The 23,541-nt window shown below is 40.6% G+C and overlaps 1 protein-coding gene across 2 annotated transcripts in view; it reads right to left on the bottom strand.

Moving 5' to 3' along the window:
• Window positions 1-23,541, bottom strand: part of cntn4 (contactin 4) — a 184,381-nt gene that overhangs the window by 88,591 nt on the left and 72,249 nt on the right. For both annotated transcript variants that reach the window (XM_084927524.1, XM_084927523.1), the window contains exon 5: window positions 17,531-17,626. In XM_084927524.1, the coding sequence (XP_084783650.1) occupies window positions 17,531-17,626 (96 nt within the window). The remainder of the gene's footprint in view (window positions 1-17,530; window positions 17,627-23,541) is intronic.

The following is a 23,541-nucleotide window of genomic DNA, read 5'->3' on the forward strand; positions in this document are numbered from 1 at the left end:
GATGCCTTGATGCAACAGTTATTGTGATTTGGTGCCATATAAATTAACTTGAGGGATTTTAGGGAGTCACTGTGGTCCTGTGTCAGTCAAAAAATGTTGAGTGTAATTAAGCAGCCAAGCTCAGTTCTTAGTAGGAACTGTGTGTCAAGCACCATATAGCTTCAGGATCACTGCTTCATTTAGCACTGATAGAGTAACTGAACAGGAACACTGGCCAGATGTCTCTCGTGCCACAGCAGCCTCAGTCATGGTGGCCGGTTGCTAGCTAAACTTACTGCTCAGCTATAAAAACACATTGCACATGCATAACAGCCAGCGCCACTAACTTAACATCTTGAAGGAGAATCCCACAAGTCTTTGCTTTCTGTCACAAATCATAGTCCAGGAGTCCATGACACTTGGAACACTACAATCCTTTTTTCAGCATCTTTATTTGGAGAAATGATACTGCAGATTTAATTTAATTTCATTTGCATTAAATCAACAGCAACTGTTTCTGTAACATGAGATGACTTCATGTGTCATATAAACTCATTTGACTGGGTAAAAACCTTGATGATGACAGCACATTTTTCATTTGGCCTAAATAAAAGAAAAGAAGAAAAACCCTTAAAGAGAATATGGTTAATAGTTTACATAATGTTGTTCTGTATCGAGTGAAACACAAAGCATCTGCAGTACAACAACTATGCAAAGATGTACTTTTACTGCTTGGAAACATACACATATTTGCCCTCTAAGATACGCAGCTACCTTGAAATCTTAGCTTCTTCCTCCTGTTTTGTTTTCCATGTTTTATTCTCAACTTCATTTTTGCATCTCCTTTTGTAACTTGTAATAAAACTTAGACTTAATTTCACAAGTTTCAGTTTTCCTGCTCTCGTCTGTTCACTGTGTTGTTAAGCCTACACCTCCATGTTCCCTCATTTTGTTACTTCCTGTCTTATTTTGGTAGCTCCTGTTTCTTTTCTCTTGTTCCTCTGTCTCGTCATCTTGTGTCTCATAGTTGGTGTTCTATTGTAGCTCTCCACTACATTATGTATTCCATATGTATGTAGTGGTGAGATAGTCTCTCAATCAGAGAACCAAGGTTACAATGTAACACACATTTGCCATCTTCCTAATTATTATGTGTGCATTTGTTTGTCACACTGTACTGCTGTCTTCCCTCACATGTCTTCTGGTTTGGTTTGGATTTTTGAATTTTCTACTTGCCTGAATAAAGTTTTTTTCCCAGTTGTTTTAATTATATCTACCAAGATTAGGTTTTGGTAGCGTGTATGCGCGAGCATGTCATTCAAACATGATAGCTCAAAAACTAGTTTATGAATTCTGTTAAAACTGTGTAGGGATGTAGCGTGGGGTCATGTTAGTAATCAAATAAAATTTCACTAAAATTTGTCAGGTTTCTAAGCCTTGTAACTTAGAAACTATGATTCCTATATAGTGTGTATTGTCATATACAACACGAAGAAAGTATGGTATAAGGATTTAAAATATCATGTTACATTTGACCTTTGACCTGTCCTTCAAGGTCACGAGCTTGATTTGAAGGTCAAAGTGACAGTAATACTATCTAGAGCTATTTAAACCTGTGATTGTCACTGCCATTGTTTGTATTGATGACATATAAGCATTTGAGAATTCTAAATAACACCTTATTAATTGTATTATTAATAATATTTATTGACTATATGCACATTACAGTAATTGTAAAATTGTTGTGTATATAAAAGGCTATAGCCATTTGAATACATAATAATTTGGATACATGTACAATGTTCCCAAAAAGGTATAATATCCTTTTAGGCAAACAAAATAAAATATAAAAAATGCAATACTACTCCTTTAAAAGTAAATACTGCCCAGAGATTGAGTTCAAGTGCTTCTTATTCAACGAGTCTGCGTCTGGGTCTTTATTGCAGCAGCCCTTTAGTTTCCAGATACAGTGAAAAAAACACAGCCATCAAAAGACGTATGCATAATGAATTCTGCCACTCAAAGCTATGCTTCAAACCAAGTCATTAGAAAAGCATTCAATTTTCTACTAAGGCTTTGTCCAGTGAAACTCCAGTGAAATGAAAGGCATGTGCACTTGTGCTAACAGCTGATTTGAGGTAGAAAAAGGACATGCAGCAAATGACAACTGAACAAATTTGCAGAGGAGTAAATAACTTTATAAATTTATAAAAATAAATAAATGCAACGGCTGTTAAATTCAGTGACGTCAGCCAGTCGCTAAAAAAAAAAGGTAGCCATGTTTTTGGTTTCGTGTAATGTGATTAATTTCTCCACAACACAGGCCCCGGCCTGCTTCTCATCCTCCTGCTGTTGCCCCAAGCCTGCACTGACACTGTCCCTGGGGGTGGAGGCGGGAGTGTTGTGTGCTTATCCGCTAAAAGCAATTCATATTAATTTGAACACAGACGACAATATTTACAACAAGCATGAACGACCAAAGATCTCGCTCTTTTTTTTTTGCCAGAAAACAAAGCACCCATCTGTCAATAAAGAAAGACTTAAGGAGTTTTACTGTTACATCAGTATGGTTTGGCATCATAATGTATGATCAGCACCAGTAGCCTCATCACTTCATATCAATAATAGATGTAAGGGCACGCTGTGACAACAAGATGCATTTTTAATTGCCCAATTACAAAGCTGTGGGATGTGAGCATACTGCAAAAAAAAGAAGGCAAAAATTTACAACAAAACAGCACGCAGTTGTCCTTTTCCAGGATGAATAATTCTCTGATTACAGGCGTCACGCACACGGTATTACATACTGAGTAGGAGGGGTTGCTGGGTATGTGTCAAACTGGGTAAAAAAAACAAAAAACACACACTGAGCTAGTACAACATGATCTAATTTTTTTCTAAAGTACTTCATGAGCTGATGAGAGGAGGGCGCATGCAGCAAAACAACACGGCTGCACAATCCACACGAGGAAAGCCCCCGAATCAGCCGTGAAAACAAACGTACAATTTATTCCTGTTAGAATCTACGCGCTCGGTGATTTAGGAGAGCATCTTCAGCACACAGACAAGCAAAAATAAAAGAAACTCGAGAGACGCCTTCCACTGTTAGACTACTGTCATCCCACGTTGTGTAACTGAGTGCAGTACTCCCATATCTGCTCCAGGCTCCGAGAATCCTCTGATCCACTGTTTCCTTTACAGGACCGGACAGGATGCACATGCTCAGCGCTCTCGAAGCCTCGGGTGGGAGGAAAAACAGGACAAAAGTCACACACACACACACACAGACACAACTACTCTTGGAATAGACACAAGTGATTTCAGTCTTGAGTGCCCCTTAAAGGTCTCCCCCCATTAGAAAATAGAGGTCAGCAGCATTAAGTCCACGACTAAACACAGTAGTCGTGCAGTACAAAGAGCGCGGTTGGGTCACACTGGCAGCCCATTAATGCGGTCTGCTTTGAAAAAGACAGACAGCCTCTCAGCCCTTCTTGTTTCCTCTGATCCACACTGACAGACCGAAGGGGAACTGGACTGCACATTTGGGAGAAACAAACATCGCAGCGGCGGCTCGGTCTAAAAAGAAGCCGGCGCTGTAACCAGGTTGTGTTAATCCATTCTCCTTCCTTGAACTCTGCAGAAAGCAATTACCATAGATTCCTGCCATGCTCTGACACTGGCCTGTCAGATGGGGAGCAAACGTGTGGATGCAGTGTGGAGGCAGCACCTCACTCTGCCTTTGTGCTGCAGTCTGGTCTGGCAGGGTGTGTCGTGCCTGATTCTGCACTCAGCCCCCATTTCCCTGTCTTCCTATGGCTGATTGTAAGTGCAGGTAGCATGTTTGATGACAGTGGTCACGTTGGAAGACACGCAGCGGAAAACAATCGCGGCTCCTGCTCAAGTCCTTGTTGTTTGATGTGGTTTTGGAAGCCAGGTCTTCTCGTATTACAGATTCAAGACACTCATAGTTCATATATCACGAGTCCTACAGTCATCACATTTTCCTCAACCTAAATTTAATTATTTTTCATTTAGTTGGAAAAAAATACTATGACTCAAGTTAAGATCCACTAAACCTTTAATAGTTTATTCAATGTGCATCTATTCATTTAACAAATAATGAGATTTGCTTGTTGTTGCATCACTTTGTAGCTGACGGCTGGCTGCTATAACGTGCTCCGGTTACATAAAGTATCTTGAATGTTCACTCACTGGCCACTTTGTTAGGTACACAGGTTTGACTGCTGGTAAATGCAAATCACATGTTGGCAGAACAGTCAAGACAACCAGCTGAAGTTTGAACCAATGGTCACATTACACAGACAGAAACAGAAATTTATACTGTGGAAACTGAAATCCTACAGCTCTGCACTCATTTCTTTATATTTTGATTCCAAGAAGCCAGAATTTCTGGTTATTCTTTAAAGTGATCTTTAGTTATGAACACAGAAAAACTGTAAACAGATTTTGACCCATCATGCCGTACCATCTGGAAAGTGTCTATTTGGCGACGGCTTCATTTTTAAGCGCGACAATGATCCCAAACAGCCTGCTATTGCAGTAAAAGCATACCTGGATAGGAAAACACTCAACAGAACACTTTCAGTCATTGATCGGCATCCCGAGAGCCCAGACCTCAACATTATTGAAGCATTATTGTGTGGGATCATCTTGAGAGAGAACGCAACAAAAAGCACCCAACATCCAAAGAAGAGCTTTGAGTGTCCTTGAAGAAGGATCCTTAAAAAAACACACACATCAAAGCTTGTCTAAGAGAGCTCAGGCTGTGTTGAAGAATAAAGGTGGTCATACCAAATATGCACTTTCAAACTAATTTGAATGTTTTTGTCTTCTATCATGTTCAGGTTTCCTCACTCCACCCATATCTCATGATCCTCGCAAAATATAAAGAAATAAGAGGTGGCTTGATCATTTACACCTGGACCTGCTGTCTGCACAGTACTGTATGTGTACTACGGCAACCAAGTGTTGCAGGGAATCACTGGACATTCTGCTGCCACAGACTCTCATTAGCTTCACACCTGATGCTCTCTCTTACAAGCTGAGAACAGAAGAACAGGCGTGCACGCCACATCCTCCATGTTCATGTTTCTTTTCTTTATTCTCTTCTCTTTGCTTCACTGCCATACATTCTCACTCCCCTTCCTCTTCCACGGGGGGGGGGGGTTGCCGCACCCGTAAAATGTTTATTTGAGCAGGTTCCTCCATGCTCGCAAATTGCTGCAACGCTGCTGTGCTCAAGATCAATAAATATGTTTTACAATACTCAAACTCAGGACTTACAGCTGTGGACTTTTGCCTGCTTGCTGTTTTGCAACAAGGCAGACTACTCTGCATGTGATAACTTGCAAATTGTAAACGGTTGTAGTCATTTGTCCAAATTTCCTAAAACATCTGAAAATGCTAACAAAGAACGAGAAATGCTCTTTCTGATGTGCACAAGTAGCACAGTGTTTGGAAGGATTTTACATAGGGGTCAAATTCCCATCAACGCCTGCTGTGTATACATTGCATGACACAAACTGATAATTAGTTGTATGTGTTGCTCTAATGTGTTGGATATGCATTTCATTTTCCCTCTGTTTTGCTTTTCTCACCTACTGTTGACTAAATAAAGGACGATTACAAGTGTAGTGATTAAACAGCATGTGCACATGTGCAGAAAACATGTGACCCCCGTCGTTTTTCGATGTAATTTTTTATAGGGAATCATAACATGTGACCTACCTGCTTTACTTTCTATTCTCAGACACTCACAGTGGAGTTTGTCATCCTGGCATTAATATTTCTCTCTAATCTGTGAAATGTCACATTGCTCGTAAATTGTGAGACACTTCACGAAGCCTGCAGTGCCGTGTTTGTGATGTAACATGAATATAAGAACAGGAATAAATTAAGCAAACACAATGATGTGAGGAAACATTGAAATCTTGCATGAATATAATTAAAATCTACACAGTGTGATACAGTCTAAACTGAATGTCTTTTCTAATTATATCACCTTGAACATGTAAACCGTGCAAAGTGCAGCAGCGGCAAGCTGGAGCAAAGATCATCGATGTGTCTAAGAACAACATCACCAGCAGTTTAAACTTTGATACCCAGCTCCACCTGTAACTGACTTTGAATTGCACGAAAACAAAAGGAGACGTGTGCCTCTGAGAAATCTGTTTTGACTATAACCTCTGTTCCCTGAAGGAGATGAACAAGATTGCAACATCCACGCAACATCTACCCGATGCTGCGTTAGCACAGGCGTCAGCTTGCATCATTCTTTCAACAGGTAAAGAGAGATCACAGCGGGACGTACGGGACACAATAAATCCCCAGTAGTCCTGCACTCGTGAGACACTCTCTGTTGCCACAGATGAAGCCGGCCCTTTACCGTGAGGAAAATAATGTGTAAAAAATATTTGCCCAAGAGCCACAGCAAACCTCCCCCTGAGTGTCCACCACTGATGCAGCTTTGCATTCTTTTAGCAATGTGTCACGATGTAAAGTCTAAAAAAAATCCGAATTGATGCAGCAAATATACTTGTTCCATTCATTCTTCTTTTATGCAAAGATATAATGCCTACATTTCCCACAATACAACTCAACCCCTGACAGGCCAGTTTAAGATGCAGGTTTGTTATACTGAAAGTTGCCAAAGCAGCAAGCCTCAAAGAGAGGGCTGCGGAGGTCTGGTTTGCTCTCGCTGTTCTTTCATTTTCTTGTGGTCTTCTTCTGGGTTGGCCAGCATCATTTGAGGCAATATTTCAGGCTTTGCGCGCCTCCCTCTGGAGTCACAAAATGCTTCGCAAATGCAGTACGACTCCCCCACATCGGTCAGCAGGCAAACTTTACAGAGCTGAAGTCTGTATTTTAGTTTTGTTTCCACTTTGATGATGGTACTAAAGGGCTGTTTCTGTACCATTTGTCATGCCAGTGAACCACTGAGAAAATATTTTTTCATTTCTCTAATGTGAATCGTCGGGTAAGTTTCTCTGATTTATATCACTGTGAATCAAAAATCTTTATTAATGTATGGTTTGGTAAAAGTTGATAATCACACTTTGAAATGCATTCAAGAAAATAATGAATTACCGTAATTGTCGGGCTATAAGCCGCTACTTTTTGCACAAGCTTTGAACCCTGCGGCTTTTAGTCAGGTGCGGCTTTTCTATGGATTGTCCATGATTTTTGTCATATCGTAAGACGATTTGTTTTGTTTGTTCCGCTGTTGTACGGCACTACGTTGCCTGGCGGAAGGGCATGTGATCAGACACACAGTATCGGGGTTCAAGAGTGGTATGTTGGTCACATGTCCATCCGCCAGGCAACGTAGTGCCGTACGAAGTAGCGCGAAAAACAAACTTCAAAGTAGCGCTACGTGTTCAGCGGGAGGCGTGGATGACGAGCGGCAATAAACTTGCGAAAAGCAAGTTATGCTCAACTCCACCAGTGGATTCTGACAGCGTGAAAAAGTGTGAAAACATCCACGATCACCAACGGATTTCGAAGGGCTGGACTGCTGCGTGATGGAGAGGAGGACACCGCCACGGCCCTTCTGAGGGTGTTCGACTCCGACACTGACAACGAGGATTTCTTTGGTTTTGAAAGTGACAACGAAGGAAAGAAGCTGAGAGTGGATGACGAAGCCATCCTGAGCCTGTTCGTTTCTGACACTGGAGAAGAGGACTTTGGTGGTTTTAGTGCGCAGGAAGAAGAAAAAGATGGTGGTGAATGACTGACTTTTCTTCTTGTTAAAGCCGTGTCACTGCACCTGAGCCTAAAAGGTAGTCCAATCTATTTTTCTGGTGTGCTGTAGGTTATTGTTATGTACTACATTTGTTACTCGTTTATGAAGCACAGTACATATTTCGTACTTGTAATTACCGGTACTTGTACATATACCCTAAAAAGTTATGCAAATATGTACCCATAACTTGTTTTTCAAAATATTAATAAAAGTGATGTGTCTCCAAACAGCCATCTCTTTCCTGACAATTCCCTTTGTGCATATTCTCTTACATATGATAAGTCAATATTGAAACACCTGCGGCTTTTAGTCAGGTGCGGCTAATGTATGTACAAAACAGGATTTCCCCCTGATTTTAGCTTGTGCGGCTAATATTCAGGTGCGCTTTGTAGTCCGGAAAATACGGTAGTCTTATCTTTGAACTAAAGATGGTAACCAGGTCTTCTATAACTTGAACTCTTTGTACACGAGATGATTTTCTAGGGTATGACTTAACTGAGTGTGCACAGATCTGTGCACAATCCTACTAAGTGAGCTGAATTCTATGCAGCACCAGAAGCGGTTAAAGGCCTGTGATGGCAAGCCAGCTATAAAAGTGCTATGAATTCAACTTACAACTGCTGTCCAATGCTCTGCTAGGCAAGCTAGGTGTGTGGACGGAGCTGTCATGTTTTCGACAATTGTTATTTTCCCCTTGCACAGCAGGTGACAGCGCATTTCTTCTGGGATGAAATCCCCACAGGCACTGAGGGATTTGTGTTTATGTGGCAGCACAGTGGAGCCCAAGGACATGCCATGTGACTGCAGCCTGGCAGAGGGGACGCAGTCGCTTACACGCCATTAAAAAACCCCATAAAGAAAAGGAAAAAGGAAATGGTCTTTATACATGGAATGACATGAACGTATATTTGTGTGAGGCCGTGAATTACCCTCTTTTTAATGCTTTTATACCGCACACACAGGCGTGCGCGCACTCCAAACACAACAATAACAACAACTAGTGTAAACTTTAAGAAGCTTAAAGGAGATTGAGGAAACATGTCACTCACACATATCTTTTGGGAAATGTGTGCATTCTCTGTTCAGACTCCTCTGTGACCTTTTCATACGTGATTTGAAACTCCAATCAACTCCCGAGTGTCACTCTCATAAAAATATCCCATTTCATGCCGCTGTCATGTAGTTGGTTGCTTGTCTGCAAAGTTTCTTCTTCGGCATGAGGTAACTGCTAGATTATATCAAAACCAGAAGGGTTTGCAGAAGAGGCTCTGTTGGCTCAGCCATGGACGGTGTGACAGTGACATGCGATATTATTTCAGAGAGCTGAAGTCTCCAGACAGATGAAGAGGGAGAAATATGATTGAATACGGGATTGTGAAAGGAGATTACTCATGGAGATTGTGAAATGTGTCGGCTGCTAATCAGATTAAGAGCAGAATAATCCCTGATGGGAAAAAAAGAGAAACTACTAAATATGAGTCAACAAATACCACGGAATAAACATGTCGCTCCTCATGCTGCATGAAGAGATTAAAACTTCATATAGCCTTTATCAAAGTGCGCCTTCAGAAGGAATTTAAATATCTTATTTTTGACAAGCAGAACGATAGTTGAGCTGCTATTTGAATACTGTTGCCAGGCGACTGATCAATATACCAACAGAAAACCTAAAACAGGTTGACAACTTCAGGCAGCTATCATTGGACATGCTATGTTCGTTTCATGTGATGTACTTTAATCTTATTTAAGTTTATAAATCTTTATGTTTTTCTTGGCTGAGCAGTTTAATATCTGTGATGTTTTAATGTCAGTAATAATAATATTTTCTGTATAATAGGTTAAAAGAAAGTAGAATAGTATGGTCAGAAAAACACTAAATGCTCACTCAATCATAATTGGATCATAAATGAAAAATAAACTTTAGTATTTTCATATTTTTCCAGCTCTCCTCACCTGAATGACCAGACAATAACTCCTTACAGGTGTGTCCAAATTCATGGCTGCATCCTCCTGAGGACCCGGCCTTCGCGGTCTAAGTGGGCCGGGCCCTCCGAAGGCCAGCTGTATGGGGGATGTGATGTGAAAACGATGTACGGGGAGTTCGCTGTTATCGCCCGGGCTAGCTATCGAGCTGGTGGGTAACAGACGTCTCCAAAAACGTTGGAGCACTTTTCCAGACATGCGATGTCTTGATAAACCGAGCAGATATTTGACGTTTACACAGCTACATTCTCGCCTGAAAATATCTTAAAAGTTTACTTTGTGACCCAGAAAGAGTAATAAAAGTAATATTAAAACTTAGTAGCGGCCGCCATTGTTGGAAATTGGAATTGGCTGGGCCGCGCTATGAATTCTGGGATATGGTGGGGAACGAAGGACACACCCGACCCATCCTTCAAATTCGGGGAAAAGGGGGACGCATTTGTCGGCTGCATTTGTCGGAGTCTACGAATTTGGACAGCCTTCATTGCGTTGCTGTGACGTAATCAGTCTACAAATGCGGCCTCAGGAGGATGCAGCCCATGAATCTGGACGCCCCCTACATCACGACTAGCATAAACTAGGATAACACGATAAGGGAAGACAAAATCACCATATGATAATATGCACAACTGTATCATCACCTGAGCAAGGTTGCAGAATGGTTACACCCTTATCTAATAGATTTTAGTAAGTCCTAATATTACCTTGTCATCTGTATTATAGTTAGTGACGCAATCCCTGTTTATCTGTCATTACTGTGTCATTAATCATAGTTTGTATTGTCACCAGTAATTAATCTAGGCAGCTGCTGTGCATGCTGCTTATGATATTTGCTTCCATAATATGCAGGTTACACGTCATGCTTATCACAAACACACATGTTGCTGTTATCACCACACAGTTATGTACAGTCTGTTTACTGTAGATATAGCACAAAGAGATGTGCTGACCAACCCCCCTAAAGATACACATGCACACATCCTATCTAATCCTGGCTTACATACAGCAGATATGTGCTTCCCTTCCAACACATTCCCTTAATTTTCTGTTCCTTTGAAATCATTCTCTCTATCACCATCCCCATCTACTTCTTGTGTCTGAACGCATCTTTCTGCATGGGTGACTCCATGCTGCTTACAGCGGGCAGGACAGCTGTCTGCCACACATAATGTGCCCTCTGAGAACCCCCTCTGGCAGGTGGAAACCCACCAGAGCCTTGGGCTTACACAGAGGGTCCTAACTCCATGGGAAGATCTGCAAACATATGGCACTGAATAGGGATGTGCAGAGGTTTTCCTTGCAAGTACCACCCACATGCAGAATTTGATTAAAATGCAATGAGGTCCTCGTCAGGGAAGGAAGGTGGCTTAGGTGGCTCGACAGTCATTATTGTCCTGTTATTGGCTGTCACTCTACCGATGCCACATTGTGATTCATCCTCTTTGTGCCAAAGGAGCATCATAAAACTTGACTGCACACGACTGAAAACGATCCCCCCCCCCAGTCTACCAGTGCACCACAACAAGCAGAGAATGTGTGTCATTATCAACTTTTCATATAACTCTTCGGGGTTTGGGACAGGGTTAGCTCGTTGCTGAAAGCAACTGGATGAAACTGTCTAATATTCTTTCTATTCAGAAGGATTGCTTTCAAACAAACCTTGAAATGCTGTCAAGCTTACAAGATGTCAGCCTGGTGTCGCATTCAGAAACAAACACAACACAGATTTCAAACATGTATTTTGACCAATTGAAAACTGCCAGGTTAGCGGCCTCTCTTACACCCTCAGAAAAGAGAAATATACTGTTTCCTGAATATAAACCTGTGTTCTGTTGTTATCATTCTGAGTCTCCTTTCAGGCTGCCTGCAGATTAAATGCATGGCCTTTTCCTCATTAGTCATCTTGTTTCTGTGAATTTATGAGAAAACACACACCATTGCGTATCTTTTGACACGCCAAACAGATTTGCAATAAAACAAGGACACAACTGAGATTGATGACTGAGCTGCTTCCTGAATTCATGTCTCTAGTAGAGCATGTAAAAGCTTTTCAACCGAGGCTCTGCAGCTTTTTACTGTTGTCCAGCATAGTGTTTCTAATCACACGAGCAGTGATATTCATCAAAACATTCCCTCACATGAACTGGAGGATTCCTTTGTATTTAGGTAACATAGTGCATGGTTTGTTTAATGAGTTCTGCATACTTGCTATGTTTTAACAGCTTAATTATACTTATTATGCTCTGTGTACCCTCAGAGAACCCATTTTTGTTAGTGACACCTTTGTAAATGAAGCAAACTTAAGCTAACGTTAGCTACTGTTCCTCTCTGTTGAAGCTCAGAGTCGACTACAGACACTCAGATTTCGATTCTTATTCATAAAGATGGCAAGCCACAGGCTTTTAGTTGTTGTTTGTCTCATTTTTTCAAATTAAATGATATGGAAACAAGTACCGAGCTGCCTTCACCTATGGGAGTACCACCCATGCCATGAAGCTCCCAGCACACAGATTTTGTGCTGATGTTAATGCCAGAGGAGGTCTGGAACTCTTTAACTTTATGTGATCTGTTACTTGGTGGCTGAGTTGTTGGGATTTCGATTTTGCAATAACACTTAAAATACTCTAGAAGGGACGAAAATTCACACACTCACAACAGTGGCATCCTCTTACAGTACCACACTCAGATTCAGTCAGTTCTTTAGAACAGCGGCCTTCAGCCCCGGTACCGGTCCATGAGTCGTTTGGTACCGGGCTGCGATAGTTGAGGCTTAGGTGTGAAATTTATGGTTTTCAGGGTTTTTAATCGTTATTTTTTTTAATCATTTTTATCGTTAACTCGGTTTCCCTAGGTCTTTTCCCGTGTGTTATGAATAAATCTTCTTTTTTTTGGTACCAGTACTGGTTTTATTTTGTTGTATTTATCCGCGACACCTTAAAGGCCGGTCCGTGGTGCAAAAAAGGTTGGGGACCGCTGCTTTTGAACAACCCCTTCTTTCACAAATGTTTGTAAAGTCAGACTGCATGGCTGGCTCCTTGATTTTACACACCTGTGACACTGCATGTGAAAACACCTGAATTAAAAAATAAAGACTTTTGTCCAAATAGTTCATGTCTCCATTCGCTATTGTGAATAAAGTGTTCAAAACAAGTTGCAGACTGTAAGTTTAAACCAGCTAAAAGTGGAAAAAATGGCAAAACTATTTCATGTAGAATTTGTAAAATACACAAATGTGTGCATATCTGTGCGTGTGAAAAGTACAGGGAGTGCAGAATTATTAGGCAAGTTGTATTTTTGAGGAATAATTTTATTATTGAACAACAACCATGTTCTCAATGAACCCAAAAAACTCATTAATATCAAAGCTGAATGTTTTTGGAAGTAGTTTTTAGTTTGTTTTTAGTTTTAGCTATTTTAGGGGGATATCTGTGTGTGCAGGTGACTATTACTGTGCATAATTATTAGGCAACTTAACAAAAAACAAATATATACCCATTTCAATGATTTATTTTTACCAGTGAAACCAATATAACATCTCCACATTCACAAATATACATTTCTGACATTCAAAAACAAAACAAAAACAAATCAGCGACCAATATAGCCACCTTTCTTTGCAAGGACACTCAAAAGCCTGCCATCCGTGGATTCTGTCAGTGTTTTGATCTGTTCACCATCAACATTGCGTGCAGCAGCAACCACAGCCTCCCAGACACTGTTCAGAGAGGTGTACTGTTTTCCCTCCTTGTAAATCTCACATTTGATGATGGACCACAGGTTCTCAATGGGGTTCAGATCAGGTGAACAAGGAGGCCATGTCATTAGTTTTTCTTCTTTTATACCCTTTCTTGCCAGCCACGCTGTGGAGTACTTGGACGCGTGTGATGGAGCATTGTCCTGCATGAAAATCATGTTTTTCTTGAAGGATGCAGACTTCTTCCTGTACCACTGCTTGAAGAAGGTGTCTTCCAGAAACTGGCAGTAGGACTGGGAGTTGAGCTTGACTCCATCCTCAACCTGAAAAGGCCCCACAAGCTCATCTTTGATGATACCAGCCCAAACCAGTACTCCACCTGCACCTTGCTGGCGTCTGAGTCGGACTGGAGCTCTCTGCCCTTTACCAATCCAGCCACGGGCCCATCCATCTGGCCCATCAAGACTCACTCTCATTTCATCGGTCCATAAAACCTTAGAAAAACCAGTCTTGAGATATTTCTTGGCCCAGTCTTGACGTTTCAGCTTGTGTGTCTTGTTCAGTGGTGGTCGTCTTTCAGCCTTTCTTACCTTGGCCATGTCTCTGAGTATTGCACACCTTGTGCTTTTGGGCACTCCAGTGATGTTGCAGCTCTGAAATATGGCCAAACTGGTGGCAAGTGGCATCTTGGCAGCTGCTCGCTTCACTTTTCTCAGTTCATGGGCAGTTATTTGGCGCCTTGGTTTTTCCACACGCTTCTTGCGACCCTGTTGACTGTTTTGAATGAAACGCTTGATTGTTCGATGATCACGCTTCAGAAGCTTTGCAATTTTGAGACTGCTGCATCCCTCTGCAAGATATCTCACTATTTTTGACTTTTCTGAGCCTGTCAAGTCCTTCTTTTGACCCATTTTGCCAGAGGAAAGGAAGTTGCCTAATAATTATGCACACCTGATATAGGGTGTTGATGTCATTAGACCACACCCCTTCTCATTACAGAGATGCACATCACCTAATATGCTTAATTGGTAGTAGGCTTTCGAGCCTATACAGCTTGGAGTAAGACAACATGCATGAAGAGGATGATGTGGACAAAATACTCATTTGCCTAATAATTCTGCACTCCCTGTATAGGGCCCCTGTGATTTGTCTTCTCCGTCCCCTGGCTTGGTTACTAGTGAAAAAACAAAAAACGCCTTAAAACCAGTCTTAAATTCATAGTTTCACTGTTCCAGAAGCTTTGTGGAAAAGTAAAGCGACTTGCAGTTTTAAGGAATAAACAAAGTGCCTGTTATTTATTGGGTCCTATTTTCAGAAGTGTATTAGTACACATCATGTGCTCTGCTGTGGAAATAAATCATCAGGCTGGTGTATGTGGTTTGTGACTCAGTAAACTAACAGATAGCGAGAAACGAATAAGCGATAGAAACAAAGTTCACAGATCTTAGGATGAATAAATTGTTAGCTTTAGATTCTGATGACAAGAGGAGAGACAAAAGAACACCACCAGGAGCTAAAGCGTATTTGTACGCTCCTTTTTATAATGGTGTAAAAATAACTGGAACTACTAAAGTGAAGCAAAGAAAGGGAAACAGGGCAAGAAACAAACAAACAAATAAATAATAAAATTGTCAAATTACAAACAAGCAAGCAAAGCATTACAATCACACAAGCATTAAACAAAGCAAAGATTCAGTCATTTCTCAGGGTGAGCGCTCACTAATTTTAATTCAGTATGTTTTATGCCACTCACTTCCTTTCAGGCAAATTAAATTTGAATTCATTCAGAGGATACATTTTGCTGCCTAATTGCAAGGCTTTATGTCAAAAGATGCCCTATCGTGCATGTTCACTCTGACCCTAGCATGACGCCGAAGCGCCAGAGTAGCAGCGGTGCGCCCTGTCACCCGCCGTGCAGCGTGCCATTTCAGATGCAACAAAGCAGCGTATCGGGTCAACAAAGAAAAGCACTACTGGCAAAACACTTAGCTCTTTGCCTGCTGATTGATTGCTTTTCATTGTTGCCAGTTTGAATATGCTGTTCCTCTGATGGGCAGCTTGGCAGAACATGTAATTGTGTGTGTGTGTTTAGAGCCAATAGCCTGGCCAGGATTTGTGGGGAAGCCTGTTGAATCCTGATTTAGTGTCTGCTGTCTGATATTTTTGTCTGAGTGAGGGATTTGAAAAATGCCTTGAAAATAATTTTGTGAGCTAACACTCAGTACGGACTGGCAGGTGAAGATAATCGCAGTGAATTTCTCATTAAAGGTCATGCAAACCAACACGCTCGTGCAGGTTTCAAACGTGCGAGGGCTCTGGGGCAAGATGAGAGGGTATAAACCGAAGACGTTTTGTCCTCGTAAATGTTTAATGTTAGAAGAACCACAGCAACAACAAATGATTAAGGCTGTTTATCCAACTGAATGACAGAGCGGTGGTAGCTTCTATTACAACAGAGAGATGTAATTTACTAAAATGGACTTCTAACTGACACCTTGTATTGGCTCTGTTTATTAGTGAGGAGACAAGTGTCTTGAGGGGGCTTTTCATGTGCCTGTTGGTCTTAAAAAACACAACCTAATTGGATTACTTCAGCACAAATCGGCAGATATGAAGAGAATCAGCGAAGCAACTATTCACAGTATAGAGAACAATCAAACACGGGCATGTCAGCTCGGCTATTTGAAAGTAAATCTAAAATTCCAAATTACTCCACAGCTTGCCAAGCTTTCACCGGTTAAAACCCCAAAAGGATACAAGCTGCAAACAATTACAATCAATTCAATGCGAGCAGCATTTTTACTAAGCAGACCAGTGTATGAATCAGTGATATTTGTTAGGTAGCTGTCAGCTGGGAGAATGTAATCCAAGCAGCTGTTGCATTTAGCACTTCCAATAAGCGAATTGAAGAAGCTGCACAAGGACACATCTGCTGCAATTAAACGAATGGAATGAAGAGCTTGGCTTAAAACTTGATTTTTAACTGAGGAGTTTACCGCAATTGTCTTTTGGTGTTTTAATAAAATTGTCCAAATACAAATATTATTATTATTATTATTATTATTATTATTATTATTATTATTATTATTATTATTATTATTATTATTATTATTATTATTGTTGTTGTTGTAGCCGCAGTGAGAAATTTCTCAAACTCAGATGTAGTTTCAATTTTGAATGGCCTCATAAAAATACAGTGAAGTTGACCTTTAACTTTTGGACATATATTTAAAAAAAGTTATTTTTTTGTGAAATATTTCCACATTTTGTAGTTGAATTGCTTGCATCAGCCAAATTCTAAGAAATTCCCTCAAGGATAAGGTATCACATTCCCGAGTTATCTAGGCTAATGGCCAATAATGTGATTTGTGAGGTCACAATTTCCTTCACTTTTGACCCCCGGATTGTAATCAGTTCCTCTGGTCACAGCCTGCTCTGTGATGAAAAAGGACAGCTTTTCAAATGTCTGAATAGTGCATGTAATTCATGACACTCTTCTCTCAGTTTGAACTAACCATATGAATGATCTTGTCGCTGCTTGAGCAAGATCAGTACATCTAAATGAACCCACCTGAATTCAGAAGGCAGCCTAAGCTTACCTACTGCACGGTCTGGCACGGTCTTCTCATCTGGCTTTCAGCGAGAAAGCAAAATCATTTGTATGGTACCTTCTCACACCTTATGAAATTCAGAGTATCGTTGCCTTGAGCTTGAGAGCAAACGTCGCTGAATAAATAGAGCTGCACAATAGTTTATTTTAACTGCCATGGAAATGAAGACAAAAAATAACCCTCTCATCAAAGCGCATTCAGCTTTAGGCTCCTAACAGAGAGGCTGTCCCACTTCCCATGACCCAGCCGAGAGTGATCACACCTACACGAGGCACGAATCGCTTGGAAAGTTTTCCATCCCCACAGCGTCAGGTTTAAGGTGTTGATTACCTAGCGAAAGCCGCTGTTAAACAGGTACATCTGAAAGAGCTCCGTTTGAAAGCGCTTCAGTCATCGTTACTTTGCACAGTGAGATAACTTCCAATTTTCAGTGTGAAACAGACACATGCTTGCTAGTCAACTGAAAGAAAAAGAAAAAGCAAGAGAACTTATTATTTTTACCTCCAGAATGAGGAGGAGGGCCGCAGAGCAGAACCACTCCTTGACCTTCACGCACTGAAACAGAGCTTCTTCTCTGAGTCTTGAAGTTTTCCAAGTCTGCAAAATAGAAAAAAACAAAACAAGAAAACAGCAGTAAGTCAAATATTCCACAAGCTGGAGGCTGTTACATTTTATTAGCATACACATGAAGGTGCTGTCATGAACAAATTACTGTTTTTCTTACTTCTTTTCAAGGTCACATTGTGCGCAACCTAAAGCAGCAGGTGGGGAAAACTCTCACAACAGGTTGCCTGTCTATTACAGAACTCGCAGACATAAACACAGCACATACTCACATAGCGCCAGAAAGTTCATGGCCTATATTTCTTCAGACTGTGGGAAGAAACTGATGCTTTATCCTGTCAAATACAGTACTTGTAAACTCTGAGGGCCAGAGTTCAAACTCACAGCGTGTCAGACGCTGGTGCAAAAAACCTGAAGCCCCGTGCCAAGCAAATGATATACAAAAACATGACGTACGGAACATTTTGAGTAAGTTAGAAAAAACCTTTAAAGACTGCCTGAACCTTCAGCAGCAACAAACTGAACATGTTTGGCAGTAAACAGCCTTTGGCTTTGCCTCAAGCCAAATCACCCCCCCCCCACGTGCGCCTGTGCTGCCGATATCCAAATTCACGGAGATGGTGCCACAAGTACGGGGGTTTTGGTGGAGGAAGACAGCAATGAGTGATTTAAAAAAGCACAGATAGCGTAAATCAGTGCAGGAGAGATCAGTTGTACCTGACTATTATACATCATACAAAGTCGTCATAGGAAGTGTAAATGCTTTGATATGACTAAAAGGACAAATGAATTAAATTTCTAATTTATTATTGTTAAAAACCTGACAAACTCCCTCAGTGATTAATTAGAAATAAGAATTAAAAAGTAGAATCTGGATGAAAAACTGTGATGAATTTTAGAAAAAAAACCCTTCGGGGACTGAGCATTAGCATTACTTTCCAACGCCTCCCCTTCAACTGGGTAAAAGCATTGTCTTGTGAGTACAGCGGACAAAGTTTGCAGCACGATGAACACTCAAAAATCTTAGGACTTTTTAAAAAAACTAACAAGGACAGGAAGTATCAGAAAGGCAGAATAGTTTTAAATATATGTTTGCTTTAAAGAAGAGAAGAGATTGTGCCTTTGCTCAAAGGAAGGGAGCTGCATTCAGTTATTTGGCTGCTTTTGTGAGTGTGTGTGTGGATGGGGGTGATGGTGGGTAATGGGGGTGAGGGCCACCTTATGTCACTTCTTTTGACACACCCCTGTTAATCACACAAAGATAGGTCGATGGAAGGAAGCACTCACTCGTGTGTGTGCGTGTGTGTGTTTTGCTTAATTTCTTTTTGCTGGATTTATTTCTTTTGCATACTTGAGGGGACACACTTAAGATAAGGGGGAAATGAAAAGAATGAGGCCTATTATTGCTCCCTGTAACCTGCACTGGTAATTGTATGTTGCGAATAATGAATGTAAGTTAAGCTTGAGCTGAATACATGATGAAAAAAAAAAACTATAACTAAGCACTGAAATCAATAAAGACACACACCCACACTAATATGATCCAGACAGCAATCTGAAGCCTCGCTGCTAAGCGGAGAGGGTTGCCGTGGCAGGTCACACATGAGGGATTTTAATAGCTCTGGTGGTAATCAGGTTACCTTTCATTTATCAAACCTACCACCACCGAACCACACAAAGCTATTCCTAGTAGGGCTTTGACACCACAAGTACTGTTAAACTGAAGTATTTTCCTTTGACAGCTGATGGAAACAATAGCAGGTCAGAACCACATCTGACATTTGCTGATGATTTATGCAGAGCAAATCATCTGCTAATCCGAAGGTTGGTGGTTCAGTCCCTCCAGTCTGGGCAGGATACGAACCCCAAGCTGCTCCATCGGAGTATGACTGTTAGATAGAAAGAAGTGCTTGCATGAATGAGCGCTCAGACAGAGTAGAAAAGCGCTATAGAAGAACCAGTTCATTTCAAATTGGCTCCACCAATGATGTACAGAGCTCAGTAAATGTAATTCACACGTTGCATAGAGACTAAGTGTCTGCACTGGTAACTCAGTTTGAAGAGTGCTACATATATTCCTAAGGGAACTATTTAAATACAGATACTTGTAATAAGTACAAAGAAAACATGGATCTACTCGTATATTTAGAGGTTAATTGGCAGCATAATTAAATTAAACAGCTTCTTCTGGCTTCCTTTATTCCACTTCTTGTTTTTTTTTTTTTTAATATTCAGTTTGAGGTCAGAGATCATTCATAAATGTGATTTTAGCTACCGAACCGAATAAAAGACAGACAGCGAATTAATACATTAAGAGGCTTGATATACTGTCTCAGATTTATCCATACATATTCTCCAAATTGGATTAATTAACCTTAATTAACCTTGCAATATGCAGTATATTGTCAAGTCAGTTCGAGTGGTGGCGCGGACACGAGCGCTGTCTTTGCAGACCTGCTCGTCTCAAAACTGCAAACAATCCACTCAAATGAGATTACTGATTAGTTCAGCTCCAAGTGATCTAAATGTAAAATTATCGGGCTCAGTGATTTATGAAGAGGACTATAAGGTCAGTTAATATATGTCATATTGGCCACAGAACAAGTCAATTAAGAGGCTGCGTTTAATTATTTCTTTAAACATAAATTTCTTAACCCAAGAGTACGCTTTAACTAATAGCAATCTGAGAGTCTTAAGTCCTATTAAAAGAGCAATTCCTAATATTTTTCTAAAGATTAATGCCAGATTGGACCTTTAAGTGTCAGATGTGTCTCCCTGAAGGATGTAAAACCAAAGTCAGCATTCTTGCCTAAAACTAGAGAGACAGAAAAAGAAAACAGCTGAATCAATACATGGGGTAAAGTCATTCAGAATAATTTGGCAGAGTGCTACAATTTTAAAGAACAGCACCAGTTTCTGCCTGAATAATACACATGCAACATCTAAAATAGTGTCCTCTCATTGTTCTTGGCTACAACTACTAAAGCAAAGTCGCACTGTGGTGTTGGTGGAGAGCAAAAAACAAACACCAGAGCAGGACTTTGTTTTTGTTTTCCTGTCTGTGCCTCTGGGGCACTTGTACCTGAGCTCAGTGAGGTCGAGGAGCTGAGAAAAAGCATCTTGGGCTTCCTGGTGTACACATGTAGAGGACACTATGGATTACTTCACATTTAAAAACATGCTGTCCAGTAGACTTGGACGGCTGCTGAGAAAGCATAACAAAGTGAGGCTGACGTTCACGCTGCCTCTGCCGTGGCCGGGGTGCCGGCACAAGTAGCTGTGTTGAGCCCGCAGGACTCACTCGTAGCGCTTGCTGCCCACCGGCTGCAGCAGGAACTGAGTCATGGTGCTGCAGTTTGTTTTATCAGGGACTGTTTGTGATTGTGTAGAGGGGAGCACAGATGTGTGACTGTGAAGGACACTGAACTTTAGGAGATAAACTCACTGATGGAGTAAGAGACGCCGGCTACTTGTGAAGGGTAGCAGTGCATGATTTGTCTCTGTCATACCTCTCCTTCTATAATCCACCCAGAATTTTCTCCACCTCTAATAATCACAGTAACAATATGAAGTATTTTTTTTTCAAACGTTCTTAGTTCCTGTTACAACAACACCCAAAACAACAGCTCAATACATAAATATAATATCATAAAAGCTTAAACTAAAGAAAGAGCTCGGTTAAACCAAAAAACAAACAATCTGACAGGACAGCAGGTGGTATGAAGACTTTCTGCTTTTGTCCTTGCAGCAGCAAAGTTAGCAAGAGCAGTAAGTGGTTCACAGGGTTGTTGGGATCCATTAATTAGCCATATCCTCTGTGTCAGCTGATCCTCCGGGCTTTGTTTTTTCTTATTCATGCCACACAAATGTTCCTTCACAGTAACGTGTGGGATTACACCACTTTTTAATGACGACCAGTGCATCCCGTGCACATTTCTTCTTGCTCAGATTAACGTCTCTACCCTCCTGAAAATTCCGGCCATCTAGCACAGTCAGACTGAGGAACACCGGGAGTTTGGCAACGTCTCTCTGCAACGCTCCATGAGACAGACACATAAGTCACACTGAGCAAGAAAAACAAACTTGTGACAAAAAGTCACAAAAAAAGAAACAACAACAACAGGCTGCTACGCATCCTGGCGCCAGGAAAAAAAAGCGACATTTACCACTCATTGGAAAATGTTATTTTAATGAAATAACATTATGATGAAGTTTAAAACATAAAAGAATGACTTATTGTTTACTGAACTTGAGATAGAGATATCCATCATACCTCCTTGCCTTCTATTTTGATCGATGTGGTGGTTATATGCATCGTCTGTTATTTCCCTTTCTTACCTGTCAGAAAACTCTCCACTGTCTTTTGTAATTTTGCACCCTGAAGCTTGACAGCGCTGCAAGTCTCAAAGCACTCCTGTTAGTTTATTGTTCCCACATGAAACAGTTTTATTCAACTTCTCAAATCCACTCCACATCTTTTCATCCTGGTCATGCGCTCCTCCGTGAAATAGCTCTATACCCCCCGAGTAGAGCGAGCCCCACAGTTTTAGAACCACCACACTCAGCTGCACTATTATAATGCAGGCAGGGTTTAAACTACCACAGAGTAGTGCAGGAAAGTAATCATTTTGAGGTACTAACTCCAATACAGTCTTACTGAATCTCAAATTGACAACATTTCAGAGTGCAACATTGTTATTATTATTATTATTATGCTTCATTTTGTTCTGGCTACAGATATTAAGAAGGTAGATGCTACACAAAACATAAGCTTGCAACATATCTCAATAAATTAAACTAGTTAAAAATAAAAATTTGTGATTTTACATCATAAAATCACGAATTTTACACATACACATTCTTAATAATTAAATTTAAATTTAGAATTAGAATTTTATATTTTAAAGTGTTATTATAATATACTCTCAGAGATAATCTGCTACCACCATTCCTTTATACTTTGCACTGTATGAAACCATTCATATTGTTGGAGGTTGGGTTTCTGTGCCCAGCATCTCAATTATTTTAGAAATCTTATAATAAAATATTTTATTATGCTCGTGGCTGTACATTAGTTTAATCCTAAAGAACTTGCACAGAAATCCACCTATTTGATTAATGCACTTGTTTGTCCTGCTCTTTACTGTAAAAAACATGTCTGCCACACAAATGGATAACTGAACATCAGTGCGGCCATCCACAAATGGGATGACAAAGTCGCTGTCTACAATCATTTTTACACAGCAAATCACTGTCCTCCTAAATTCCAGTAGTTTTTCTACACTGTGAAAAGCCGGCACCCGGTTTTGGCTGGTTGGTGACCAAAAGTGCTTAAAAAGGCACGCAGGGCAAATATGTCTGCAGATGTCCATATAAGACGCTTTCTTGGAGGTTTATGATGTGTGTAGAATTCAATCAGGACTCAAAGCTTAAATTAGGTGATTTATTTTTATTGCTTTTTTTCAGTTTTTTTTAAGGAACACTGACTGCCTAGTTATCTCTTAACTGTCACTCAAAGGTGATTAATGTTGTAGCAAGGCTAATCGACTTCCTTCTTCCCAATGGGCTTTATCTCAGACTGGTGTGGCTCATCAGAGATCACTGATGAAAGCTGCAATATCTGCACTGCTTTTTTTCTCCCCTTTGCCTCTTCTGTGAAATTAATTATTTTGCTTCTACAGTCGTCTTTTTTATTCATGGTGGTAGAATAAAAAGCTGCAAATAGACGCGCGGTTTTCTCCTAAACACTGCTTGCATTATTGGGCACAATACAAAATTTCACGGCTACTCAAAAATGGTGAAAGCTGAATCTTTTTTCTTCTGTTTTTTTGGATTAACCCCACCATTTACTTTCATCTAAAAACACGATAGAAGGTTAGATAAAAAGATAGATAGAAGATAAAAGCATCCGAGCCTTCCCAAAATATGATCCTATAGAACAAAGTCAA

The sequence above is a fragment of the Perissodus microlepis genome, chromosome 5 (assembly GCF_051167445.1).
Source record: "Perissodus microlepis isolate ML-2025 ecotype Zambia chromosome 5, ASM5116744v1, whole genome shotgun sequence".
Lineage (NCBI taxonomy): Eukaryota > Metazoa > Chordata > Actinopteri > Cichliformes > Cichlidae > Perissodus > Perissodus microlepis.